This window comes from Elephantulus edwardii, unplaced genomic scaffold (assembly GCF_000299155.1).
Source record: "Elephantulus edwardii isolate Elephantulus edwardi_28Jun2011 unplaced genomic scaffold, EleEdw1.0 scaffold00778, whole genome shotgun sequence".
In the NCBI taxonomy this organism is placed as follows: domain Eukaryota; kingdom Metazoa; phylum Chordata; class Mammalia; order Macroscelidea; family Macroscelididae; genus Elephantulus; species Elephantulus edwardii.
In genome coordinates, this window is record NW_006400528.1 from 39,203 (window position 1) to 40,044 (window position 842).

An 842-nucleotide genomic window follows, 5' to 3' on the forward strand; every position below is an offset into this window, starting at 1 on the left:
ACCCCTTCTTATACCACTTCCACGGCTTCCACGCCGTCACCTTCCGAAACAGATACTATCAGGACCACTAAAATAAACACAATCACAGAAATGTCCACGACACCTTTTCTGACAAGTAGGTCAGCCGTCACCCCCACGCATCCAGCCTCCACAGAGCGCACATCTACTCTTACAAGCACGTCCTCCCCTACGACTGTGCGGACATCAACCAGTACTACCATAATCTCGCTCACTACCATCCTGACCACAGAAACACCTACCACTGCCACCCCTTCACTCACCAGTACTACTAGTATGGTCAGCACGACGGGCATCACTCCCACCACCTTGAGTACTCTCACAAGTACGGGTCCACTTATGTCTACTCTTACTCTCATGACACCCGTTCTCACATCAACATCAGCCAGCACCAAAAGTACCGTTGCCACCACAGAGATCACTTCCACACCCGCAACAACCACAACCACAATGCTGACCACCACTGCAGACACCTCTTCCTCTACGTCCACTGCCACAGTCATAACATCACAAACTGTGTTATCACCAAGCTCCACGTCAGCAACCACAGAAGCCAGCACCACGAATGTGGTGACATCTATTGCAACCTCCAGACCGACTTCTACAATCACTCCTAGCACTATGAATGCCACACCATATGCCACTACAACACATACGTCCACACACCAAGGGACTTCAACACCCACTCCTACACGCACCGTTCCTTCCTCTACAAGAACCACTGCCACAACCAGCCGCAGCTCAACAGCATCCACGCCTGCTATCACATCCTCTTCACTCAGCACAACTTCAGAAACAGTCAGCACAGAAAACACATCGACCAT

At 51.0% G+C, this 842-nt stretch overlaps 1 protein-coding gene across 1 annotated transcript in view; it reads left to right on the top strand.

Moving 5' to 3' along the window:
- Positions 1-375: 375 nt before the first annotated feature.
- The window catches only part of LOC102865525 (mucin-2-like), a gene marked incomplete at its 3' end in the record, with an annotated part of 3,489 nt that continues 3,022 nt past the window's right edge, over positions 376-842 (top strand). The window contains exon 1 of the mRNA XM_006903425.1: positions 376-799. Coding sequence (XP_006903487.1) covers positions 376-799 — 424 coding nt within the window. The remainder of the gene's footprint in view (positions 800-842) is intronic.